Consider the following 24,973-nt stretch of genomic DNA (forward strand, 5'->3'; position numbering starts at 1 on the left):
CTGTGTTGAAACTAGGCTAGCACTAAAGTGTGCAGAGGGTTTGGTGCAAGGGGGTTTTTGATGAAGTGACGAGACTATAATTATCGAGAAATTCAAACGCCAGTCAGAATTGGCTTAACTTAGTTTTTTTAGAAAACTAGTACTTTGTAGGAAAAATGACTCACTTCTTACACCGTGTACAGAGAAGACTTTATTCCTACATTGAATAAGATAACGGGGGTTTTAATCCTTGTATGCCACAAGGCTCATTTATGCTTTCGTTCATGGTGCATCAAACAGTAAATGAAAGAAGAAAAAAATTATAAAGCTTTCTAAATTTACATAGAGAAAAATTTAGAAAGCTAATTCACTTTGAAAAGAAATCAGTCATGTACAGCTGAATGTATCAATAGACATTCTTCTCCCTATTAACATTCTTGCTTCAATCCTCATCATAGATCGTCATCATCAGCGCATGCCTAAGACTCAATTTATAATTGAACTTTTTCTTTACTAAAGTACTTAAACATGTTTATAAAAAAACTTAAACGTTGATTGTGAAGGCCTTTAACTTTTAAAAGAAATCTGTATGGAAATCTCTCTATATATAATCATTCAACCTATTACCTATTAGCGTTCTATTTTTTTCGGATATGAGTCCATGCATGAAGATAGATGAATTACAATTGTCCGTTTTTAGCAGAACTGATGAATTCAGTGGCCCCAGAAGAATGAAGATAACAAATTATTATCTATTTAGACCTGTTTCAAACGTCGCATTTTACATTAGCCGAACGCATTTAAAACAAAAGATAATGAGGTATTTTATCGCATTTTCTTTTGTTTTAAATGCATTCAGCGCATGTAAGGCCCAGTTCAAACGTCGCATTTTACATGCGCCGAATCAAATGCGAGAATTATGTGCATGTAAAATGCGACATTTGAATCAATTAAATTCGACGGATGTTAATTTAATGCGACTTTAGTCGCATATTCGACTGAGTTAGTCGAATGTTCGACGGAAATTCGATGTTGATTCAAACGTCGCATTTTACATGAGCCGAATTTAATGCATAATTTATTTTAAGATATTTCTAAGCAGAAATCAATTATTTCCATGCTAAATGCCATGCGCGAAGTTGTAAAAACATGGCGGCGGCGAGTGATGGTAATGGCCCTTGTATTTCGTGCACAAGTTTAACAAAATACACTTGTTTAAAGTGAAAAAAATTTATATGTACAAGGAAAGTTTCCTCGAGATACACGAAATGTTTTTTTGAATCAGAATAAATACTCCAAACTTTCTTCCACCAGCTGGAATTTCTATCTTGTCTTCGACATGATCGATAAGAAGGGCAACGTATGAAGGCATTTTTTTGACCAGTTAACGGTAGAAAAACATGGGAAATTTGCAGAAGCTGCCGTCTCGTTTCTAATAGTTTATTTGCTGTAACATGCATCAATATTCGTCTTTTCCTATTAACACGAATCATATTTGAAATGCATAAACTCAACATTTTTCTGTTCGCCATTTTAGAAAATTAGTACAAGAAAATGAATAAACTATGAAAAAGTGGAAGCATAACTATAATAAATGCGACTATTAAATTCGACGTCTGAATCAAACTACGCATAAAACTATTTTAGTCGACTAAAACTCAGATTTGATTCGGCGCATGTAAAATGCGACGTTTGAACCGGGCCTTAAATACAAAGTTTGAAACGGACCTTAGTATTTTCAATTAGTACCACATCTATAATTTAATCTGGTAAGTACATGAAATGAAAACTAATTTTGCTATACATATCACGCCGACATGAAAAATTTTTTTAAAAAACTCTAAAAAACATATTAAAGTCAAAAATTAACTGCTACAAAACTAATTTTTAAGAATTTTTAAGAATTTCCTTTAATTTTTTTGAATTTAAACAAAATTAAAAAAAATCCAGAAAATACATTAAAGGCAAAAATTGAGTACTGCAAAACGAACAAAACGACATTACCCAATTCATAAATGTATGTAGAAGTAAAAGTGAGATTTTTTACCGAGACTGGTATAAGATACGTGTATTCCCAAGAAGATATATATAAAATTTAACTATCTATATCAACAGTCTTTAAGAATTGCTGTAAAATTTCTCCAATGTACTAACTCTTGAACAAGAATATCTTTTATGAATTGAATTATTGAACTATAAAACTCTTTGGTTTTTACGTTTCAATCAAAAATGATATTATTTGCAATTTAAATTTCATTTGGAATGTATATGCTGTAGAAACAATTTGCTAATATTTAAACTATAGCTAGTTAAGAAACGAGTTTTTACAATAAATGTGAGCAACATTATGCAATAGAGTCGATTTATGATTTTTCTTCTTTTATAAATCACCTAAATTTGTGCTTTTAAATTTCGAATGACGTTGTTCGAACATAATAAAAATATGAAAATGTATACTACAGAAATTTTACTTTTCGTGGCTTTATATAGGTAAGTTCAATGTAATTTTTCGTCTCATCGGTATATTACTATCGTCTCATCGGTATAGTTCCGTATATATAAACTTGAAATTTCTCTCCGTACACGCAAGCCATTTTATATTTGTTTCAACACTGTAATCTACAAGGCAAAATTTTTCTATCCGTTACCTCACTCCATTATAAAAGTGTACTGTATTGCTAATGATATAATGATCGTAGACAAACAGACGTCATCATTATACGCCTACATATGTAGGTGTATATTTCTCGATCAACAACACTTCGTTGTGTCGTAATTTATTCTGATCATTGTAAACGATGATTTATTCATTTCACTTTGGAAAAAGCAGCTTGCCGCAAAGTTTTTTTACACTTTTTCTCATGCAAATGAAATCACTGAAATATCTTTTTAGTCTTTACATACAAAATAAATGTAACAGATCAATGATCTAATCGTTTTATACAGAGGATGCGACGAAGACACAACCATAAGCAAATTTTGACATAAGGAATTAATAACTTGAGGGCTCTCGCTTGGAAACTTGGATAAAAAGAGATGTTTATATTATTTTTATCGCACAATCAATATTTAACACTTTTCTCGTTTAAATCGATAAAATATTATACTTTCACGTCTTTAGCTGCACTAGACATTAAAAATCGTGGATTTAGAGTCGTCTATACGGGAACTGACAAAACAAAATTAAATAATATATGTGTGATGTTTTGAAAAGGTGCATAATGTAACGTATATGGTATTTAAAGAGGACTTATCATAGAGAACGTCAACGACAATTACCTCTCCAACGAAAATACAAAAATATGGACATTGCAATAATAGTTTAAGTCTGTTAAGATATTATGTATGTCCTTAAAAGTGCTAGTTATTTTAAATAAATTATAACAGCTTATTAAACTCGTAGACTATTGAATAGTACCCAGGCAAAGGAAGCCGGCATTGTAAGCGAATTAATTAATGTTTTATAGATTTATGAAGAAGTTTATATTTGGATATTTTATGCTGTGATGTTTTATTATCTGTTAGAGCTTCAAAAAACCTTATGTGAAGTACCCCAGTATGATCGACTTCAAAGCACGGTGTTCGAAGCAAGAAAATAAATTTGAATATTTTAACTTATTCTTCACAGCCCATCAACTATTACACAGATATTCTACATGATACACAGCACATTTTGTTTTGCACAATTTTATGGAACTCACCGAAAGTCTTGCTCTTGATTCTTAAATGTCTTTTATTTGAATTTGAAACATTTTTGAATTTAGGTTTAATGATACAAAAATATCTTGAATTGCCTGCCAAGAATATAATACCGTGGGCGTCTTGCTTCTATAAATAACCTGGGATCTTAAAAGAAGTAGAAAGTTTACGTCATTTTACTAATAATGTAATCATTGTGACCACGTTGCACGTGGGAAGTAAAATTATAAAATGTGTGGCAAAGTTAGTTTGTTTATACACCTGTCATTGATGGCATATCGCTATTGGCTATGTGAATAATGTATAATTATCTGCCACAAAATATTATTTGTGAAGTCATATTGTGGCAAGATGAGTATGGCGTTACAGCATCGTGATCAAAGCCCAAGAAAATCGTTTATGAATGGAAGTCGTGCGAATAATAGACAAAGTAAAACTAAAACTCGTTCATCCGACGATGATCAGTTAGTTGAGCATATTAGACGATTCAGCAGCCTTTCACAAGAAGAGTTCCTGAGAATGAAAGACGCTGAGCAACAAGATGATTTCTTTACGTTACGAAATGCTCAAGATATCAAAAATCCCGATACAGAAAGCGATACCCAGTCGATGCTATCTGTAAAGTTGGTTCCTAATTCATTTCGTCGTGTTTTAGGAGTGAAAGAGATCTGCTCAAAGCAGGGAACATTTCTACATCGAACTATTGAACTCCATCATAAACCTGGGGAGTCACTGGGATTTTTGATAAGACAAGGTGATGGCTGGAGTAGAAGAGACGGCGTTTTTGTATCAAGACTTATACTGGGAACAGATGTTGATAATTTTGAATTGCTACGAGTCGGAGATGAAATAATTCGCGTTAACAAAGTGGATGTTCGTGCGATGAGTGTCAATGATGTGAGTGCTCTTATGCAAATGGCAAAGCGATTAATAATTACTGTCAAGGTTTTGACGCCGTTATCGAAGAAAAAGTTGCTTTCTTTAAGTAATAGTACACGCACACGGTTCAGTTCAACTTCTACAAACCCAAAATTGAGCAAAGACACACAGGAGAGATTTGCGACATCACACACAAGTGTTCAATATAACAATATACCTCGTATCTATAGTCATCGGACTAATTTTAAAATTGCAAGCCTTCCAATAGGAAGGAATGCAATTGATAACAAAATAATTCAAAGTCCAACTCTATCGCGATCTCGTTCTTATAATGGCCGTAACCCAACTATAGGCAAACGGGCATTGTCGCCTATTTACGAAACAAACGATGCTCAAATTGAACCAAATGGGATTTTGACAACAGGAAGACGTAAGAGTATTAGTGGGGGTAGTAATTCAGTGAGTTGGTACGATCAGGTGTCAGCAAACACGACTGACAAAACAAACAAAACGGCGAAGTCATGGAGATAGCGCACATTGAGCCGCAAAAAGAGTTTTTCTTGAAAGTTTCTCGCTTAAATATTTCGCGCTCGCGTGTAGAATTACAATCACGCTTATTTTGTTCATATGAAGTCAATATTTATCACGACAACTTTGTGAATGTGCCACTACACTATCAAAATGAGTAACAGTAAAAGCGTATAGAGATTTTTTCAAGAAAAGCTTTTTAACTTATGCATCTTAAACTTCGAGCTACTAAAGCAACTAAACAAAAAAGCAAATTATCTTTAACCTTGCGTATAAAAAAAAACGCAATAAAACAAACCTTAACACCTTTTACGACAACAAAAATAAGATACAATGGTAGTAAGAGAAACGTAGATATTCGCATCTAAACATGTAATATTTTTATTACTTCTTTCTGGTTTCACCACACTTTTACTAAAAGCAAACTCACAAAGCTGTTTTCTGTATTAATAGAAAAAGGCATATGTTAAAATTTGTCTAAAGTGGGGAATATATTAAATTTGTTTAATATTTATTGCAAATGGAAAGGCAATCCCCGGCAGACGAGGGCTAAAAACAGTTTAACCTTGTATTCAATCATTTCGGACTCTGAATTGCCCTTTCCCAAACCGGAACTTGACGCTTGTAATGAGTTTAAAAAAGTGATTTCCAAATAAAAACAGCTTTGTGAAAATATTAACAACCACTCGAACTTATAATAATAATAACTTAGTATATACATAAGTGTTTGCACCTAATTGATAATACATTTTGAAAACAATATTACACGCGTGCCTAACAGCATGGCTTGAAAGCTTCTAATTTGTTTAAATCGTGGTCTACTTTATCATTAAAGTATTGAAAATTTAGAGACGAGTTGCTTATTGATGAGCTATATTGTGACATGCACATGTGCCACATTGTGTCGATTTCGTCCGATTAAACATGAACGAACATGAACGTAGGAAGAAATTGCTTTTATTACAGATGAAAATTCTACTGCTTTTAAGTCAAAAAGACAACGCACATGAATAAGGAAGTTTTGGATTTATTTGATAAATAGAAAACGACATGGTAAGAGCTTGTTCGAGACGCGGTTGAAAGAGCTTATAAAAATATGACGATGATAGACATTGCAAAAAGTACAGAATGACGCTTAACATTTTGATAAAATACTGTGTTCGGTTGCACTTTCATTGACCAATGCCCATTTGAGAGCAGCAATTGAAGCAGAATTTTTTCCCAATGAGCCATGTTGTCACTAGCACAGTGAGCACAACGCTAGTCACGTGATTCTAATTTTCAAACAACAACAGATCACTCGTTACTCGTTACCGATTCCAGTTTATCGCATGTAAATGCTTCGTAGAGAAGGAGTTCGCTTTTAAAGGCAACTATAAAAGTCTCTTATCAAAGTGTTAATTTACAAAGGACACACGACAAAATAGCATTGCATACAGCATGAAAAACAAGTCAAAATATATATATATCTGCTATGGCATTTAAAACAAAAATCAAGGTTACAGTAATGCTCGTCAAATCTTGGTATAAAAAGAATTATGTAAGACCAAATTTATATAACTTTCGAATTTTACACTGTTAACTAATGAGAAATGGATATTCCTAGTTGCTTATAACCATAAGCCTACCTTTCGAGGATTGGTTAATATATTTTTACAAGCAACCGCGTGCATTAAATAAATTTTTCAGCTACTTCTAAATTTATATTTTTATTTTCTGCACTGAGATGTCATACGGGGGGAAATCAGCATTCTTAATGATTTATTTTTATTGAGAGAGGGCATACGATGAAACAAAGAAAAAGGAAGTGGACAAAATGGTATAAGTAGCTACCGTCTTTTAATGGCGTTGGCAAGAAAAATATTTTTTGTATGAAATTAATAGCTTTAAAATCAAATTTTCTATAGAACGAGTAATCAAAATGTTTTTGAAGCAAAGATCTTGTTTATCATTTAGCTACTTTATCAAATAAAATAGCATGGAGCCACTTTATCAAAATTAATATCATGATTAGAAGGAGGCTCTCTCGAAATTGTCAGGTTTTCTTGTGAACAACGTAGCTGCAAGAGTTAATAACAACACTACATGGCGCATATTGCTTGTAAAGATAACTACACACACGTAATTAATAGCTAAATTTTATTGCTTTTTGCAAAACGCTATTCTTCATACGAAGTTCTTATTTTGGTTTGCAGCACTTGCTTTAAATTAGGAGACGACACTTTTACCTATTACATAAAGGCAGGTGATTTTCAAAGTATTTAAATTAAAAGTGAATGAAACATGTGCAAAAACATGTTTTGGTTTTTTTAATCGCCAAGATTTTTTACATAAAATGGTGTTTTGCCGAAGAATTGCATGTTTAAAAGGCAAAAAATCATTTTTAGGCAAGGTTTGTCACGTTGCTAACTTTTATGAGCGATTAAGTCATTTTTGAAAGTTTTGATCGAGACAAGAAGAAAAAATTATTGTAGGCAGGTAGAACTTGAAAAACAGTACGTTAAATATTCAATTGAACATTTATTTAGTCACTTTGTTGCTCTATTGATTTGGGAAATAATTACCTTTCACACCAGTAAGAAAAAGAAGTTATAGCCAAACCTTCAAGAATAAAATAATACGACTAGAGCAAAATAAAAACAACAGCTTTTAGTCGCTTAGTCAGAGAATTATATCAGCTCTTTGCTTATAACGAGACCATCTCACCCAGACAGAGAGTGTTTTTATTCCTATGAACAACTGTATCGAACAGAAAGCATCAGAAATACCTGGTTATTTGTGTGGAGCCCTGGAACTTCATCAAAAGTTAAAACTGAACTGTTGGTTGTAACGTACCCATTTATAGGCTCAATTTTAAAAAAATATGTGTTTTTACTCACTTTAATAAAGGCTCTATATCCTTTTTAAGAGAAAAAAAGGAAATAGCTACTGAGATTTAATCTTTCAGGGGCTTACGGTACTGAATGTAGACGTTTACTTCCATCGCAATTAAGAAAAACTTATAGTCTTTGTTTTTTGTGCATCTAAAGCGTAGGCATTAATTCAGCTGATGAAAGGAATTCAATAGTTATTTCCCTTGCACACTTATATGTTTCTAAATGCAAACTTTATCTTGGAAAATGATAAATGAAGGATTAGAACTCTGTTTAGTACTAAAGAATTTCAAGTACTCAAAAGATTATATTACATTATTTTTTCCTCTGTAGTTAACCAATTGTAATCTTTAACGTGAGCTACTATTCTATTCTTTACAAAATATACAATGAACATTCTGCGACAAATTTATGAACATATGCCTGCTATAATCAGGGGAATAATTGATTTTAAAAGAACTTCACACGGAAAGACATGCATATTTCAATATGACATTCTCCAATTATCGATTTTGTTCCACCAAAGATCTCGACCATATAATTTGATTAGAATTCTTTAGTAATTTTTACATCGTTCTTTCGCTTTATCAAGTTTTTCAATGTCTCGATTATATTTAAAAGATGCACAAACATCAAACTTTACCGAAGGAAATGATTTTTTGTTCAATCTTCAGTGCTCTTTCATGACACTCTTTTGCTTTAACATTACGCAAGGACGCAGCAACGTCGACATGATGAAAACCTAAAGTTTTTTCTCGAGTTTCTTATGCGTTTTCATGCAACTCTTTAGCTTTTTCGTACTTTCCAATATTTTCGTACACCAAGCCAATATTGTGCAAAGATGCGGTAACATTGGCATGATCTTGACCAAATATACTTCTACAAATTTTCAGTGCTTTTTCAATATATTCTTTAGCTTTGTCATAATTTTCAGTATATAACACACCAATCCAAGTGCATTTAAAGAGTCTGCAACTTCAACTTTATCTGGACCTAGAGATTTTTGTGCAGTTTCCAAAGCCTTTTGGTGAAACTCCATAGCTTTGTCATATTCTCCAGTGAATTCATACACCAAACAAACCAAGATTATTCAACGATGCAATGAGATCAACATGATCTGGACCCAACGGGAGCCAAAGTGTACAAACTACAAAAACATGCGAAATAAAACATAGCCTGACCTTTTTTTCATCAAAATATATACTAGCAAAAATAAAGAAGACAAACTTTACCTTTATTTACAAATGCATTGTAAAGTAAGTGATGGGTATTATCATGAATATCAATTTTATGGATTGCTGCTACTTTTACAAATAGCTCTACACACAAGTTACAGTTGGAGCTTTCATTTTTGTTGGCAGCCACGTGCATGCGTGAAAGAGAAGACAACCTATTTAGGTTTGAGAGACTGGTGACTCTACAATACAATCCATACAATGTGTAAACGTACATCTTGTGTCCCAAGTGCAGGAGTCACAATTGTACTGTGGTGATAGCCTTATTTTCCGGCCAGCTGCTGCAGCAGGGTGGAAATACTAGCATGTCTCGACCTGTTCGTGCCCGCTGGATAACCTTTCCTACCTGCCGAGAGAATGTCCCTGGTGTTGCGAAAGCCAGGAGCCACTAAAAATCTTCGCAAGCAGATTTATGGAAATGGCACAGATGACTAACTCTAATACCGGCTCGAACGTCGCCCGGGTCAACAAGGTTTGCGCAAGGTTGCTCCCTCTCTGGCACCCAGTGAGAAGTAAGATAGGAGTTCAAGGTAACAACAGGAAGCGTCTGAGTATAGCTGAATAGAATGTTAGAACTTTGATGGACAGAGAAGGCTCAAAAAGACCAGAACGACAAGCAGCATTAGTTGCTATGGAGCTCAGTAGATATAATATTGATATTGCTGCTCTTTGTAAAACTCGGCTGCCAGAGTATGACAGCATCGTAGAAGATGGTTACACATTCTTCTGGAGAGGAAAGGACGTAAATGAGAGAAGGGAATCTGGAGTGGGGTTTGCTATGGAAAATGCCATAGCCCAGAGCCTTGAGCAGGATCAAACACCGATCTCTGATAGAATCATGATTATGAGATTTCCACTGCTAAAGAGATGTTCCGTGACCATTGTGATTGAATATGTACCGACTTTGACAAACCCTGATGAGACCAAAGAGGAGTTCTATAGTGATCTGAGAGACACAATCAAGAATGTCCCAAACACCGATAAGCTGATAATTGCTGGTGATTTTAACGCTCGAGTTGGGACAGAAGCCGAAAACTGGCCTGATGTTGAAGGGATATATGGCAACGGCAAATGTAATTCCAACGGTGAACTCCTAATGGAGTTCTGCTCCGAATACAGGCTTGTCATCACAAACACTGTCTTCAAACACAAGCCTCATCATCAAACTACTTGGATGCACCCGAGGTCGCATCCGAGGTCCCGATTATGTGATCACTAGAACCTGCACGATGTCCTTGACAGTAGGGTATTGAGAGGTGCTGACTGCGCAACAGACCACAATCTGGTCCGGTCAAAATTAGCTCTAAGGGTGAGACCGTCAAGAAGGAGAACCCAAGGAAAGCCTCCACCTAAGCGGAACGCGAGAAGACTAAGGAACCCCAAGTGCCAACAGGAGTTTGAGGAGAGGATGGGAAAGAACCTGGACTACACAGCAAATGAGGATGCTGGTCTTGAGAAGGAGTGGGAGATTCTGAAGACAACTGTGTATGAGACTGCGGAGAAAATTCTTGGAAAGCCAGAACGGACATACCAGGATTGGTTCAACGAGGAGTATGCTAAGCTAAAGGCACTGCTTCATGAAATGAATGAGGCCAAAGCACAAGGACTACAACGTAAGACTCGTGCGACCACCGGTCGCCTTTCCAGAGCACGTAGCGAACTTTAAAACTACACTCTGAACATGAAGTCAAAATGGTGGGAAGACAAAGCGGAAGGATTAAAACAAGCAGTGGATCTAAACGACATAAAGGCATTTTATAGCGGCCTAAGGGAGATCTACGGACCATGCAGAAAAGGAACAACTCAGCTTTTAGCCCAAGATGGTGTGACAGTGATGGAAGAAAAGGAGGAGACCCTGAACCGTTTTGCTCAGCACTTTGACCAACTACTGAATGTGCCAGGATCTGTGGACAGAGATGCTCTAGATGAACTACCAAATATCAGCCCTGATGTTTCTCTGAGCTTCGATGAACTGTTGACGGCAATCATCCGTACCAGGGAAAATAAAGCCCCTGGTGGATGTGGAGTCCCTGCCGAGGTCTGGACGCACGGAGGCTTGAGACTAAAGGAGAAACTGCATGAACTGATATTACGTATCTGGAGAGAGGAGGTTATGCTACAGAATTGGAAGGATGTTAACATTGTTCCCATCTTTAAAGAGGGCAGTAAGAAAGAATGTGGCAATGACAGGGAAATCTCTCTCCTTTCGATTGCTGGAAAGATCATGGCGCGTGTGATCCTCAACCGTTTAGAGAAGTACAGAAGTACCCGGATACCACCTGAGACACGGCGTGGTTTTTGGAGAAATCGAAGTACTATTGATATGGTCTTCTGCCTCCACCAAATTCAAGAAAAATGTACGGAACAGAACATGGAGCTCTACGCTGTATTTATTGACTTTACCAAAGCCTTTGATACAGTCTCAAGGGAAGCACTATGGAGTGTGCTGAAGATGTTTGGCTGCACCGACAAGGTTTAAACCTGGTGAGGGAGCTTCATGATGGTACGCAGGCAAAAGCAGGCAAAAGTAGTTCAAGGGAAAGATATTTCATCACAATTTGCCGTGACGAATGGTGTGAAGCAAGGCTGCGTTCTTGCTCAACATTATTCTCGCTCTACCTGACAGCTATGCTGCATGTGGCTTTTAAAGACATTTACAAAGGGATTTACATCCAGACAAAACACACTGCAGATGTCTTCAATGTCTCCACTTCAAGGCAAATTCACGAACAAAAAACACCTCGTCAGAGAGATGCTGTTTGCGGACGACAGTGCTCTGGTGGCTCACACTGCATCGGAAATACAGTTGCTTGTTGACAGGTTCGCAAAGGCTGCTACCTAGTTCAATGAGCAATGAACTCATATCTATAGTTTTACTACAATAACATCATTCCCTTCTTGATTATCTTGCCTACGATGAAGTCGTTTTCAGATTACAATACTTTTGAATAAACAACTGGAGAATTTGTTTTGAACATTTTTGAAGTCTATCTACATGACATTTGGCCATGTTTAACCAGGGTGTCACTGTCTTTCCAATTTTTGGTTTATAAAGAAAGAATCAGAGACATAGAAACCAAGTGGGTTTGGAGAGGGAAAAGAACCATCTTATTTCTCCAAATTATCAAATCTTAATAATCTCTGACTATTTGACAAATGTTGTGAGTGGAGTTTTTAATAGTGCAAGAGGTATAAAGTCGGAAAATATCATCACATGTTATTATTATGGTAATAGATGGAAAATGCATGTAAAAGCTGAAGCAAGTTGCATTAGCGTAGATTTTTTCACTATATATGTGATGATTTATGAACAAAGTATTTCTATGATTATAAATTCCTCAAATATGAATTTAACTGTCTCATTTGTTCAATTGACAACAGGTTTTACTGAATAAAAATTTACAGGTGTACTAGAAAATTGTTTGTTGGAACTTGTCTTTACTCTAACGATGACTACCGCAACAGTTGTCGAAACGTCAGTCAAAAACAAAAAACAGTCCTTCTAAGGACTCTACTAACCTAGACGATATACATCTACAAACATTTACTGCTTGATATATTTGCTTCGAATTTTGTATATAATAATTTCTTTCTAATTTCTACTGATGGTAAAAAAATAAGTCAAACTCTTAGGAGTGTGATGCAAATTGTAAAGATTGCTATGAATAGACATGGAATCAACCTGCTTTTATTAATTAGCACGTTTTTCTCTCATGTATTTTAGCATTAGACCCTAGCAACTTAATTTTTTAACACAAGTCTTGTTTGTTAAGAGGAGGAACTTGTGAAACTAATATGCTGCAGAAATCAATTTTAAACAACAATTTCTAAATTATGTTTACAGCTGGAAAAGGCTTAATGCCTTTCACATTCATCAAAATACGGTCAATAGAACTGACACCTCCTTATAACTGCTTTGCGCAGTGGGACAAATACAATTCATGCCGTTTACATGAAACGTTTCACCAGTCATGGATGGTATGCATATCTTGGGAAACCATGAGGAATATGATTCATACTGAGCACACTCTCGCATCTTGTGCGCTCAATGGAATTCTGCAACTATACATTTATGGAATTTTACATGGAAGTCTATGTCAATATGGCGTATGGTAAGCAGATTTATGTTTCTAAAATTAATACGGCCAATGAAATTTTAGCTATGATTTCTGGCAGTAAAATCCTATGTGCACTCTCTCAAATGTTTTTCATTAGACAAATGAATCTGTGTTCTTAAGGTGCCATGCTAATACAAACAAATGTTTGTGGCTTTTTAGTTTACATGATCATTGATCAATCAATCGTTGGATAATGAATACTGGTCATTATACAAAGTAAATATTTTTAGGTTCGAAAACAGTAATAGAATTACGTTGATTACATGAGAAGCTGTTCATTTCAACCAATGATTATGAGTCTTCATGATACCTTTATAACCTGAGCTATATCTTATCTATGAAGTGTATCATGTCATGTCAAATATTCACACCAGAGACGCTGGGGGAAGGGAAAACATTCATATTTGTGAGTTTTTCCTTAATACCTTCTTTAAAATCAATTGTTATTTACAGGCTGTGACTACAAAAATGTTTGCCACAGTTACTAAAAACGATGTGAAAGCTTTTAAAGGAAATGAATGCGGAAAACACTAAAAAGCGGTCAAGCTGGCTTTGAACACATTTACCAACTTGAATAAACTGTTTGACAAAAACAAATTAGCAAAGGTTTGAAAAATGGTTTATATTGATATGTTTTGATAATACCTAGCTTTGCTTCGGCCGATAACAATGACATCGGTGTGAATAATTCTTGATATCATGCTCAACGTCATCCAATAATTGCTTATTATTATCAATATGAATAACCGAAATTTTTATGTTTCTCTAACTGAGTTTAATGTGAGCAGGCTGTTAAAATTATAGCAGCAGTTTTTCTCTGACACAAAAAATTGTGAAGAAAATGCACTTGTCAATTTACAATACTAAACTTTAATTACAGGATCAAATATGTATCTTAAACATTTCAAGAGACAATGTTGTCTATCAAGTCCATTTAAACGAGAAAAAGAGTCAAATTCCCGTACGGTTAAAGAAAAAAGTAATTTAAACTTAACCAACAGATGCAATTAAACTTTCACTGCTTTGTCCACTTATCTGTGTCCACCAAAAATCACTATATGTATAATAAGATGTAGCTATTATTTTTCACTATGTGAGAATTTTTGGCTGTGATTCGGCTGCCTGCAAATAATTCTTGATATCTGAAATTATGACGTCATATCTACAGATTTAGTTCCTACAAATATGGACGCCATTAAAAGCCGGTTTTGAAAAAAAATAACGATGTTTACCACTTTTTCTAAGAACGATAAGCAAAAGCTTTTAAACGAAAAGGATGGGGAAAACAGCAAAAAAGCGTCGAAGATGGCCTTGAACACATTTACAACATAGTCAAACAAAACGACTTGAATAAACCGTCTGACAATAATAAATTAGCGAAGGTTTTAAAAATGTTTTATATTGATATGTTTTAATAACATTTCATTGAATAAAAAACAACTATTCAATTCGATTTTCACATGACATCAAGAATTATTTAGACTTTGGTTTGAATAATTCTAGATATCAAGCTCAACCTCATTCAATAATTGCTTATTATTATACAATTTTGATGCAGCCATTGTGAACGGCTATGAGCCTACACAAAATTTTTAATATTTTGCCGCATAAAGAATATTGAAAAATGTTTGTATGTGACGTAACTAGAATTGTAAAATGAAAAATTTAAGTGCAATATTTTGCTTAAAATTTGAAAGCGTTTTACGAACTGTTACCGCTCGAATTGTCGAGAATATAGAAAAAAAAACACGAAAAGTGTTAGCTGCAGAATAACTTTGACATATGAATATTTTTTAATCTTATGCTTTACATCATTAAAGAAGTGCTTAATATGGGTATCTTGATGAGTTTTCTGCATTTCAGTCTGTTATTTCGCTGCACTGCAATAATAGAGATATTATTTGGTCGGCACTTTACCAGGTGGCCATATTGCTTTGTTTTATAAAATGCCCTAGTCTGTTTGCAAGAGACGTTACTTCCTTCCCGTTGATTAGATTTACCATGTGGCTGTGATAATGCCACACTGTATGCACAAAACTCGTAATTACAAAAACAAAGAGCTTCGTATTTTGTGATTAAATATCATCGTACCATCACGTATCACGTACCATCAGCTGGGTGATCATAAAGGTCTGATGACATGTGTAGAGACTGTCGATTTCATTGCTGAATTTATGGAATGGTCAGGAAAAGTGCGTAGATGAAGACCAAGCAAGAGATATATGTATACACTATATAAATGGACATGCAAATTATAGATTTGTAACAAGAGGAAACAGTAGAGAGGCAACTACTGAGAGGTTATTCTGAATGAATAGGTGAAAGTAAATCTTTTTGTCTTTTCTTCAATGTCAGTCTGTCTTTCAATAGTAGCCCAACATTTTCAAGAACAGCCTCATGGTCTGAGGGCTTAAATTTTGAATGTTGCATGATGCACGATTTTTTCTCGATGCTGTCATCGAAAGTCATTTTCTGTGCCGATTGCAAATATTTAATCGCTGTACGAAGACACTTCTCGCATTGCATCATTTTATTGTACTCATTATTTAAAGTGTCAAATATGTCACGTGTTTTTGACCTTATGTTAATATACACCGTAATAATAAGTAATGCCTGTAAATCTTAATTTACTCTTTCATTTATCAAAGTTTTGGCAATTAATAAAAAAACACTAACTACTTAGAGGACATACATCAATGTTGGAAGTCAAAGAGAAAAAATGTGATGTTTTACAAAGTGTTTCATTAAATTGTTTCCAATTAAATAATTTCATATGCTCGAGGTCTTTGTGAGGGTGGAGGGTGGAGGTGTATGAGGGAGTGTACTTGCGTCTGCTCACTTATATAAAATAAAAGTTATCATGGCTCATAAATCAAATATAAACGTTCAATTAGCAAACATTTTCAATAAATAGTTGAGAATGCTGAGGTACGTGGCTTAGATTGAGTAAGACAGCAAGGGCAAGATATTACTTCTAGTTCAAACTTAATAAACTTTTATAAATAGAAAAAATTATTAACACCAATATAAAAAAACTTAAAAAAGCTCTTTTTTTATTCTACAAAGAAAAAAACACAAATTTTGTTCATCATAGGAGAACGAAATTCAATACAGTTACATAAAGTTAAAAATACGCTGATCTGTATAAAGCGTACATGGGCGTGCTCCAAAAATCACAATATTTTTCGCGAAGTTTTGTTTTAACCACCATCTTATTTAAACTTTCCATCTTCAAATATTCTTCTCCGTTTGGGGTATGAAGAGGCCAGTTTGGAAGGTTAACATTTTCAAAATCTTTTGGTAGTTTAGGTTTACCTTTGTTTGGATTACTGTAATGGAAAGCGTAATGAAGTTTTATCTATGCAAAAGGAGCATCATTTTTACTTTAAAAAATTACTTCCATGTAATATATGGTTCGCATTAATAATCTTTTGCAGGCAACCTAATTCCTTTTATTATATGAGTGTTGACTTTATGCGCAATAAAGTTTTGAAATAAAAACAGTTGGGCGTAAAATGTTTTTACTGGTGAACAGTTCCATATTTAATTACACTGCCAAAGCAATCTTTTCTATGACAATAATACTGATTTCACCATTTTCTACGACACTATTCATTATCGAATATATGAAATAGGAACATAAATTAAAAAAGCACTGCAGGACATTCAACTTCAAAAACTTTAATGTGGTAAAATGAATCCTAATGTATTAAGCATATTTTCATTGGGCAAATTAGGAAATACGGAGAATGCCGACCTAGTCCCTTTGTAAGACAAGATTTGCCTTTTATATTAAAAATGAAGAAACAATGGAAAACTAAATTTGTCATTATAATTAATTTACTTGCATTATATATGCAAATTAAAAATTTGATTTATGTCTATAACTTTAGCGATAAATTTTACCTTAATAAATACCTCACTACTTGTACAGTAAAAGGATTAAACCATGGTTGGTTAATTTGTATGATGTATACTTTGCACTCGTTGGGAAAGACATTAACGTGCACAAAAATCATTTGAATTCATCAATAATGAAGTAGCCATGCAATCTACTTCATAATCTTTGCTATTTATATAAAAATTTCTTGTTTCTGTAAACTTACCCTGTCCTTGCAAAATTGACGAGGTATGATATAAATCTCAGTGACAATATCTTATCTTCTTTTGGAAAGTTGAATTTAAAAGGTAGCCCAAATAATGACTAAAAACATTAAAAAATTGGGAGCATTATTGTCAATTAAAAATACACATACAGCATTGTGGAAATCGATCATTCCCCAACACATTTTTAGGGATCTTTTTGTCACAAAATTTATTTAATCAAAACTTGAGTCATTATAAATTTTTTTTGCTGATTGCTAATAACATTGTAGGGACAACAAATACATTGATGTTTGAGAAATACACAAATATATGATGTTTGGGACGATTTGCAATAGGCAATTTTCTTAATGCTATAAACTTCACACTTTTCAACTTGGTAGTCGACAACGTCTTAATATTCGGACTCAGTTCATCAATGATCCAGATCATTCTTAGTTTATTTATGCTCTTAGAAATTGGTATGACCAAATAGTTATTTTAATAGCTAAACTTTAACCATTCTAGTTGCTTATTTTTGTCCAACACAAAATAAAACTAATGATTTTATGCTGTTGACAACGTAAATGTGCTTCATATAAGCCTCACTTCCATCAAAATAAAAAACAACTTAGTGTTTTGATTATTAACTCACCCATACGTCCTCGCCATGGTTTGCAAAACCATAAGTTCCAACTGAAATTGCATGTGGTACTGGGGAAGAGTATGCAAGCCGGTAAACAAAAACTTTAGTTGTTGGAAACATTAAGACCCGTTGATGTGCTTCATCCTTTATTGGACAAGTAAAGGCCCAGTCCGATAATAAATCGACTAAAGGTTTTAGTGATTCGACAAACGATGGTGTGCATGTTGGCAAATATAGTTTTTTGGCTACGTCAAAATAATGAGGGTGTCTTTTAAATGCATCCTGAAGACTACTTTTATAGATTTTATTTATTTTCGTTATGTTCCTCGTTTTTGTCAGAATAAAATTTGTTTGAAAGAACATTTCACTTTCCATTGTACCAAAAATCATTGGACATTGCTTCACTTTTCCCTGTTTGAAAAGCATTCGAGGATGATCTTTGAAAAAATCACCGTCAACTGACGGTGTGAAATGATCGAGTTTTTTGGCGAAGATCCGTTTCAATTGTTCAGAAGTAACATTTTCCTTTAAGCACTTAAGTACATTGGATGAGCCATTGCAATTGACCTCTTTAAGAAAAGTGTCTGATACTGTTTTTTCCCTTTCCTAAATGAAAAGAAAAACTCTTAGATCTAAAAAGTGTTCATCTTTCACTTACGTGATAAATTGATTTTTTTATTTTGTGATGTAAAGTCCATAGATTTTTTTTATTTCATGCCGTTTCCCAAATCGCAAGCTCTCCGATGAAAGGAAATGAAATAATTATGTGAATCAGTTCAGTGGCTGACGTTAAGTATATTGTTCAATTGTTAGCAGCTTCCAAACTTGCGGTTACTTTTCTATTCTAAATCGATTTCAAAGACGATAAAAATGGAATAGTGAAACACGCTGATAGTTTATTCTTTACAAAATGAAACTTTTTTTGCTATCCTCATCAAAATATTTCACATTGTGGCACATCTGTTTAAGACTTTTTTTAGAGGAACAAAAGGTTTTCTTCACTTTTAACATAAGCACGTAAATTGAACACTATAATCTTTACATTGAAAATGGAAAATTTTTAACGTTTAAATTGTCATTGTTAAAAGGACAACGGTATTGTAATAAAGAAAAATATACACAACAATTTTACTTTCATCTGTCTTTACAAACCTCAGTGGATAATGTCCAATACATGAGCATGTTTCCACTTGACAGTATGACACGATCAAAATACGGCCAACTGCCTTCAGATAAAGTATGAGCAGAAACACAAGCTGAGCCAGCACTGCCTCCAAATATTGTTATTGTGTTAGGATTGCCACCAAATTCTTTTATGTTTTCTTTTACCCATTTCAACGCCAACCGCTGATCAAACAAAGCAAGATTACCTTAGGAATGAAAAACGACAAATGTGATTTAAGTTACTGGTTACTCATTGACAACATTGAAGAAATGAATTCTCATTTTTTATGTTGATTAACTCTCTTTGTAGCACTGTACTCAGAGGCGTAACTAAAAGGTTAATTGGGGGGTGTACATTCATATATCCAGTTGTGCCCCACTGATGTCTTTTGAAATTCAATTCACTTTCAAAAGAAATCCGTAGGGCAGAACGGTATGTATGAATATATGATGTGTACGTGCACAAAAATCCACTACAGATGCGTCTGTAAGCTGAATTAAAATAACTCTTTCTGTGGCAATGTGGCATATATGCAACAACCACAAAAGAAAATGACCAGCAGCTTCGCAACCTAAAGGGTCAATTAATTTAGCAACACAAACCTTACGAAAATTTCACATTGGATTTCATATATAAAATGATATGTGAAACTTATGTGAAATTGAAACACTTGTGAAATTACTGTGTAACATTGAAATTGAAATCAAATGTAAAATTTTCATAGGGGAAGGGGTTAAATAATTTCATGTATCTATAAGTTACATTTTAAGTTATTGAAAAAAAGTTTGTTGTTTTCATTCTACACGATTTTATAATTAACTTTTAGAGAAAAATTGTAAGATTAAAGATTAAAAATCTTCATTTTAAATATTTTTACAATTTGAAATTAAGATATTACGAGATCGATACCAGATATTTGTGTTTTATGGAAGTGGCACCTTTTGTCCTTAATGATGTGTGTTAACTCTTTAAAAAGAATATGATGTGCTTGACATTAATATAAAGGATAGTCAGTGAAATTGTGTTATTGTAAGGGTCTTAATATTCAATTGATACAGATATGTCTTATCCCTGCCTATGTATTTAATATATTAATTATGATAAATGTGTTTTGTTTCTTACATTTTTATTCTTTTTATTATAAAATTCTAGCTAGTGATGGTCAATCAATTGCAGTTAAAATTATAGCCAAATATAATGCGTGTGATCTCCTATTCTAGGATTTTGCTAGGCATAGTTTGTCTTATCCTTATAGAAATTCACTTGTTTACTTTTAATAATGTTTTCGCTTGTTTACCTTTAATTCCAGCTTCTGGGGCTCTCAAAAATCCAAGTGCAGACAAGCGGTAGTTCATAGTCACTAATATAACATTTCCCAATGCAACAAAGTTTGCACCATGATAATTTACTTCGTGCGATGAACCAGCTATGAATGCACCACCGTGGATAAAGACCTGTTTAGATTGATTGTGAAACAAATGCAATTAACTTTATCGCATTTAAAATTTAAGGGATCAAGATTTTCAATGGTTTAAAATATTTTTGATGTCGCATGGAATATTTTCAGATCTTAAAAAAATTATTCACTTTCTCCATAGCTTACTATAACTGTTGCTTTTTTTGGTTTTGGATATGGTGTCCAAACATTAACTACCAAACAATCTTCTGTCATATTTATTTTTGGCAAGTGCACGGGTTGGATACATGAAATATTTTCTTGCGAATCTTTGATTCCTGTAAAGAAAAAATTAAATAAAAGGAAAAAAGTCCACTGACTTTAAGAAATGTAATACGTAATGTTGTGCGTAGATAAAGAAAGTGAAATTACAAGTTTATTACCTTTCCATGATTTTTTTGGGACTGGTTTCTCAAATCGTAGCTCACCAACTGGAGCTTCAGCGTATGGTATGTTTAGATATTTCAGAACTATCTTTCCATTCACAGTGGCTTTTTCTGTTGTTCCTCGAATTTTGCCAGCTTTTGTCGTAACAACTATAGTAAAAGATTTATATGTTATTGAGGGCTGCATGTAATTTTCGGATAAAATGTTTTCCCGAGGTCTCGAATAGAGCTGAGGTTGAAGGCCGTGAGTTGTTTTTAAAACGAACTGTTTTTTATTTGGCTATATTTGTTTTGTTTTGTTTTGCTTTGTTTTGTTTTAAAATGAGACTTCTTAAACTTGGGCAGGAATATTAAATCCCAAACTAACATAGCACTTTCAAACAGCCACACTAGATTTGTTTCTTCTTACGGTTGGCAGCTAACAAGCACTCTCTAATGCATGCAATGCATTTTCACCTTTTTAGTTTGCCAAGTACAAATACTAGCTGGATCTTTGGCCCGTTTCAGAAATATTTTAAATTATCATGGACGTAGGAAAATCGATAATTCTGAGCTAATATTCATGTATGCATATTACACTCCGTAATTGGATTTTAAAGAAATCTTATTGAATATATCTTGTTTGATTTTTTGTGAATATAATTCTTCAATTAATGAATATATGTTTACCATTCTTCTTATCATGTTTGAGCTTTACATTAAGCGTTTTGCTTCTGGCTTTAATCAAAAAGCGTTGAAAAAGACGGTCGCTTTTAAAATCTACAATAAAGAAATATAAATTTGTCCATGCATTTTAATTTGATGTCTTAATTTATATGGAATGGTATAGGTAAATTATTAAAGTATCTTGTTACCTTTGATGTGTTCCATTCTACAGGAAACTACGCTGACATGAATGATACACAGAAGAAGGAAGGTGAGTATTCGATTCTATTTTAAAAATAAATCACAAATAATTAATTGTGGGAATCTGGAAAATTTCCAAAATTTCTGGTCTTATTCATGCAGTAGCCAAGTGAAAGAGCAGATCCAACACAATTCTATGCACAAAAAGGTTTAACCTTTTTATTGAGATGTTACCAAAATTATGTAACAATCTTAAATAAATAAACGTTGTGAACTTGCGCATTCTTTATACTATCATGCGTATTGCGTACATTCATCATGAAAAAAGAAGAAGATCTTTTTCGAAAGAGAGATTAACCGCTGATCCTTTTTTCATGGTCAATCCCACGTTTAAACTATAGGGAAATCAATTTTCAATGAATGAGGAAATAAATACAACTTACCATTTTTGTTGAAAGTTTTTTATTGTCTTGGATCTGTTTAAGAAAATAATTGATAAAAAAATTTGAATTTGTTGTGTTTGAAGTTTAATAAACGTTTATAATGAAATAATCAAAACATAATTTACGCGCTCAGCATCAGACGAAATTGAGAAATTTAAATTACACCTACGCTTTTAAACAGCCTTTCACCAAACAATTTAATCTCACCAAATTCGTTGAGTCCCTATATAGTTAAGACATGTTTGGTAATCATAGTTTAAAGAGTAAAATATGCATAAATTTCAATATAACAGCTAAGTGGCGTATGTTAAAGAAGTTCTACTACATATAATTCTTGGATTGTATGAGTCAATTATCGTGTACTTAATTCTATTTTTCAATACATTCAAAATTGTTCATTGTGAAAACAGTGGGTTTTTGAGAATGAAACCATCCTAGTTAATGACTATAGCAATGGCTTACTATAGACCATTATTAATGTCAGACAAAAAACTGAAAATGAAATGGCGATACTCAAAGAAAAAATAATTTCTATAATGGTTGCTCTTTTATTGTACTCCATAAAGGAACAATCGTACATTTATAATTTTGGTAACTCTATATCCGCTTCTTTCATACTAACATTTTCTATTACGTATAATCATTATTAAAGATTATTCTTTTCATTTGAAGGGCAATTCAATGGTTGCAAAAGTTGTCCAGTTTCGAGCCAACTATATGCATGCAATAATCACGTACAGGAAGCTAATTTGCTTTTACCCAACCACACAATCAAGCGTTAATAAGAAATTACGCGTTACCAATTTAATTAAGCAATTGGCTAATATACAAACATATTACTGAGGTAAAATACAGATTGGTATTACACAAATTAATTAAAATAACATCAAAATATCTGATTTTATTATAAAGATAACAGTGTGTATTTTTTATTAAAAAAATATAACTGGAAGGCTACCTTTGCCCGGAAATTTGAAAAAATTTTCTGTTTGAAAACTCCACTCTTAACTTTACAATGCAGAAACCGAAAGTTTGGTTGCTTGCGCACATATAACACCTTTGGTGAGGACAAATAAAAAACGTATTTTTGATATCAATAATTCGCGCCATTAAGGTTTTCATCTATTGACGGACCAAGCTGGTATTAAGAATGTGTTAAAACTGGGTTTTGGTCATATTGGATTTTTGATGTTATTCGATACAATGTACTAAATTGAGGCAATGATTGGTGAAACATTTTCTAAAGGCAGTATTTTAATTTGCTCAATGACAATAAACATAATGCACGCATCTTAGCCAATTTATATTTTAATAGCTTTATGCAAATAAAAAATATAGAGATCGAGAAAAGAAAATTACGACAAAAATTAGCATCTATTACCATAACACTTAAACCACACTCAAGATGAAGTTTACGTTCCTCAAATGACGCACAACAACATAAATTTTAGCTTCTTATTTTCTTTACAAACGTTACAATAGAACAACTAGAACATGACCATGAAAAATAAACACTCTACATTGGTTTTACGTTTATGATATTACAATATTATATTGCTTGTAACAATATATGGAATTGTTGGACATGTCTTTGAGTCACTCGGCCCTGTCTGTGTACAAATTCACGTTAATGGAATGAAATTGGAGTATCGAGCACTGTTGTTCACCAGCAAAAGATCCATCGTCATCAACTAAACTATTACAATTGGCTAACAGTGAGAAGCAGAATAGTTTTATTGAGAAGATTTCATAGCAACTTAAAAAAATGTTTTCTTACTTGCAATATGCGTTGCTTATCATATAATGTTTAGTATCTAATACAGTAAAAATTATTAAAAGTAGAAATTTTAATAAGAAATTATCCAGCAATTATGTGCATCTTATTGAATCGACAAATAAATCTTACTGCGACAAAAAAACCAAAGAATTATTTCTTAGCACTGCTGACAGCGCGAAACTATTTCTGTTAATGTAATTGCCAATGCTTTTTAACATTGTTTGTTAGGTTTCTCAAAAGTTATGCAATTGAATAAATATAATCAGCAATTTGGGCAGGCCAGGCTTGGTGCTTTCAATTTTGAAAAATTAGTGATATAACGTTGGTTTAGTCACTGAAGAGAATACGTTAAAAGTCTAAAATACTACAGTTAATCCTATATAATAGAGAAACAACCTAAATAGAAAAATTTTGACTCTAAGCTATTTTTAGTAACTTCTAACCAACTTGAAAATGGCTGGACAAATTATTTAGTGGTAAGCTCCACTTAAATTGATGTTGCCAAGCACTTTTAAACACTGCGATATCATACAAATATGCCGATAAGATTTTTCGACAATAAGGTGCAGGTTTTATTAAGCTTAACACTCCGGTTCTTTGTTTTACGAGATAATCTATTTTTGACAAGTTGTCTACAAATATTATTCATGTTATTCGCTTTTTGTACATTGTCTTTTTAGCCTGGGTAGTTGTACAGTGTTCATCTCAACCTTTTTGGCCCAGTTTATTATGACATTGCTATTACTTTCTGATATTTTTTCTTCAAATATTAATCTACGATTGCATTACAAATTTAACATATCAAAGAAAGACTGAATAGAACTTTAAACAGTTAAGAGTTAATAGCTACAATGATTGTT

At 33.3% G+C, this 24,973-nt stretch overlaps 3 protein-coding genes across 3 annotated transcripts; 1 reads left to right on the plus strand and 2 right to left on the minus strand.

Annotated features, from left to right (window-relative positions):
* Positions 1-3,971: 3,971 nt before the first annotated feature.
* LOC124458215 lies at positions 3,972-5,933 on the plus strand. The gene has a single exon (XM_047008266.1). It carries the CDS (start codon positions 4,030-4,032, stop codon positions 5,086-5,088), a length of 1,059 nt encoding a protein of 352 aa, XP_046864222.1. The 5' UTR covers positions 3,972-4,029; the 3' UTR covers positions 5,089-5,933.
* A 10,431-nt stretch (positions 5,934-16,364) lies between these two features.
* Positions 16,365-18,308, minus strand: LOC124457713 (acetylcholinesterase-like). The gene is made up of 3 exons (XM_047007908.1): positions 18,050-18,308; positions 17,418-17,515; positions 16,365-16,640 (listed from the first exon to the last, which is right to left on the minus strand). The coding sequence occupies exons 1-3, from the start codon at positions 18,158-18,160 to the stop codon at positions 16,436-16,438; spliced, it is 414 nt and encodes a 137-aa protein (XP_046863864.1). The 5' UTR covers positions 18,161-18,308; the 3' UTR covers positions 16,365-16,435.
* Positions 18,160-20,888, minus strand: LOC124457116 (cholinesterase-like). The gene is made up of 5 exons (XM_047007404.1): positions 20,809-20,888; positions 20,503-20,659; positions 19,193-19,410; positions 18,252-18,646; positions 18,160-18,184 (listed from the first exon to the last, which is right to left on the minus strand). Exons 1-5 carry the CDS (start codon positions 20,875-20,877, stop codon positions 18,160-18,162), a joined length of 864 nt encoding a protein of 287 aa, XP_046863360.1. The 5' UTR covers positions 20,878-20,888.
* Between the last annotated feature and the right edge of the window lie 4,085 nt (positions 20,889-24,973).

This window comes from Xenia sp. Carnegie-2017, unplaced genomic scaffold, assembly GCF_021976095.1.
Source record: "Xenia sp. Carnegie-2017 unplaced genomic scaffold, XeniaSp_v1 HiC_scaffold_6, whole genome shotgun sequence".
NCBI lineage: Eukaryota > Metazoa > Cnidaria > Anthozoa > Malacalcyonacea > Xeniidae > Xenia > Xenia sp. Carnegie-2017.

Coding starts and splice junctions, on each gene's coding strand:
- LOC124458215 (XM_047008266.1), top strand. CDS start 4,030: ATGAGTATGGCGTTACAGCATCGTGATCAAAGCCCAAGAAAATCGTTT.
- LOC124457713 (XM_047007908.1), bottom strand. CDS start 18,160: ATGTTTCCAACAACTAAAGTTTTTGTTTACCGGCTTGCATACTCTTCC. Junction 17,516..18,049: donor ACCATGGCGAGGACGTATGG/GTGAGTTAATAA, acceptor TAATGTTTTTAG/TCATTATTTGGGCTACCTTT. Junction 16,641..17,417: donor GTCAATTTTGCAAGGACAGG/GTAAGTTTACAG, acceptor TTTCCATTACAG/TAATCCAAACAAAGGTAAAC.
- LOC124457116 (XM_047007404.1), bottom strand. CDS start 20,877: ATGACAGAAGATTGTTTGGTAGTTAATGTTTGGACACCATATCCAAAA. Junction 20,660..20,808: donor CAAAAAAAGCAACAGTTATA/GTAAGCTATGGA, acceptor CAATCTAAACAG/GTCTTTATCCACGGTGGTGC. Junction 18,185..18,251: donor TTGCCAACATGCACACCATC/GTTTGTCGAATC, acceptor TGTCCAATAAAG/GATGAAGCACATCAACGGGT.